Source organism: Oratosquilla oratoria, chromosome 25 (assembly GCF_046742065.1).
Source record: "Oratosquilla oratoria isolate Oo_2021 chromosome 25, ASM4674206v1, whole genome shotgun sequence".
In the NCBI taxonomy this organism is placed as follows: Eukaryota; Metazoa; Arthropoda; class Malacostraca; order Stomatopoda; family Squillidae; genus Oratosquilla; species Oratosquilla oratoria.
The window spans coordinates 56,416,477-56,418,976 of NC_134801.1; the positions used below are offsets into that span (position 1 = coordinate 56,416,477).

At 47.3% G+C, this 2,500-nt stretch overlaps 1 protein-coding gene across 1 annotated transcript in view; it reads left to right on the forward strand.

The window, feature by feature from the left end:
* The window catches only part of LOC143038964 (nephrin-like), a 404,379-nt gene that overhangs the window by 401,450 nt on the left and 429 nt on the right, over nt 1-2,500 (forward strand). Inside the window, exon 13 of the mRNA XM_076208800.1 lies at nt 1-2,500. This exon is cut by the window's left edge and continues 331 nt beyond it; it is cut by the window's right edge and continues 429 nt beyond it. Coding sequence (XP_076064915.1) covers nt 1-254 — 254 coding nt within the window. The 3' untranslated portion in view covers nt 255-2,500.

A 2,500-nucleotide genomic window follows, 5' to 3' on the forward strand; every position in this document is an offset into this window, starting at 1 on the left:
CACCCCAGCCCATTCCCCAGCCACATCAGTCTCACCTCCTTCCTCACCATGCACTACAGGCAGCAGCTGCCCAGCAACAGTCACATCCTCTTCAACCGCCCCAGCAGCCCCCGATGCCGACCCTGCAGGCCCTGCACCACCCCCCACAGCCACAGCCACGCCACCTGCACCAGCAGCCTCCACAGCTTCACGAGGACGACGAACAAGCAACCGCAGAGACGCCTCTCATGAACCACAAGGAGAGCGAGGTGTGACTATAGAGCGACGCGCCACTACGCGCATGCGCAGATTCGTGTAAGGGTGAAAGGAGAAGCAGCCAAGGCACTGCCATCGTGTCACAGCCCCACGCTTGCGTTGGCACCACTGCCAACCGGGTGCCAAGGCATGGTGTCATTTTCAACCGCCTGGCGCCAGGTCGTGGTGAGGATCTTGTCACCATCAGGGTGACGAACCACGACCCTACCCTTGCCTGAGTGGCGCCGGAGATAACGTGACACTACTTTCGTCAGATCGTCACGGCGCCACCAACTATCGCCAGCGTGTCACGTGGCGTCGTCGCCGTCGTCGTCGAGCGACAGATTCCCCCACACACCCCACACCCCGAGTTCCTGCGACGACATCGTGGCGACCAAGTTCGAAGATGATCTTCCTCTTGCTCAGCAAAAGGTCTGGAGCATCTCTCTGATGTCGCATCATAGTCTCTGTTTAAAAGAGAATGGAGGAAGCTTTTAGTCGCGGCTAGTTGGACGCTGCCAACGACTTTGCGAGGGTTCTGAAGGCTGAGGAACGGAGTTCTGAAAGCAAAAATGATCCCATTACGGCGCGGACGGAGTGATCTTCTCGGAGGTCTCGGGTACTCGTCTGTCCGGTAACGGTCGATCAACGGTTCTTCGGAACCCATGAGCACTCATCAATCTTTTACGTAACGTGAACTGTAGAATCAGTAGACAAGGGCATGGGGAACGAAGCATGCCATAGACCAAGTAATTGGAACAAAAATATATATATAATAATAATAGAGGGCGACGTTGGAGGTTTTGTGGGTCTGTGTCAGAGGCCGTTTTCAGTCCCCAAGTCGCCCTTGAATGTGTATATGATAAACTTTGAATTTATCTCTCGAACTGTACAAAGTCATTCTCCCGAGGTCTGCTCTAGTCCACAGTGTCTTTTTTTATCATACCATGTGTAGTTGGATGAATATACGTGACCATATAAGGTCAACTCAGTGTAATATAGTAATCGTGACGTCACAAGGGAGAGACACGAGGTTTGACGTGTCGCGTCGAGTGAGTGACGATCAGCAACTGCTGTCCTGGCGGAGTAAGGCTTCCGTCCAGCCCTTTGTTTCCTCAGTTGTGCCCAAGACAGATGGAAAAACAAACCACGAGAAAGAGATGAACAGTCTGAAAGACATGCGTCGAGAAGTCGTGGGTTTGGGCAGATAGGATCTGAATGTTGTGTATCTGTCTCCCTGACAAGGGGAACCAGTCTAGCTTAGGTTCAGCTATGGTGAACGACCGTATTATTCGATAATCGAGTCTACATTGTTTTCCATTTTGTAAATTGAGTTTCAGGTCCTTCGCCATGGCCATATAAGAAATAAATAAAAAAAAATGACGAAAACGATGAAAAAAATGAAGGTTTTCCATCAACGATTGTGAGGGTGAAAGTTTAAAGTACGTGTAAGTGTCGGCGTGTCCTTGAGTGTAGTACACGCATCTGGAAAAAAAAAAAGTGTAAAAAAAAGTGTTATAGGTGAACACTGATTAATTTCCATAATGCCAGCGTTTGTGTCTGAATGAATCTATGTTCTATATTAGTACCCATAAGAGACTTTTTTTTAATTGTAGGTTAATCTAATAGCGCATTTACGCGCTCTAACGCGCGTTTATGCGCGGTCAGGAGCAATTTTCACCTATCAGGCGAAGACAGAGATAAGAATGGTTTACGTGTTTTAATTTTGCATTTTCTAGAATCGTTGAAAACTACAGTACTGTTGAATTTCTAGGAGTCCTTTCAGACTAAGCTGTTAAGAGTGGTGCTGCGTTGTCCGGGTAACAACAATTCTTTCCAACCCTTCCCCCATCCACTCTTGACACCCTTTCCCCTTTTTTTTCTAGTTTAGTTGTCTAGGTTGCAACGTCCCCTCTCCCAATCCCTTTCTAGTTCACTCTCCATTCTTGTCAACCTTTGCCTCTTCCTATATTCTCAACCTGTCTCACCCTACTACCCTAACTCTAACTCGTTTCCTGTCTAGGCCTGGCTTACCGGACATGAATCGACGGTTCGCTGTGTTACCTACGTCTTGATACACCTCTTTATTACAATCATTTATTGCTTATTGTTTCCATGTATCTAAATTATTTCCAGAGCCTTCCGAAATAAAGGAAAAAGAAGAAGACACCCAATGCATCCACCCGAAAGATTTGCTTCTTCTCTTGCCCTTAAACAATACAATTCGGATTTGTTTTTATACATTTTATGTTACTGTATGATTCTT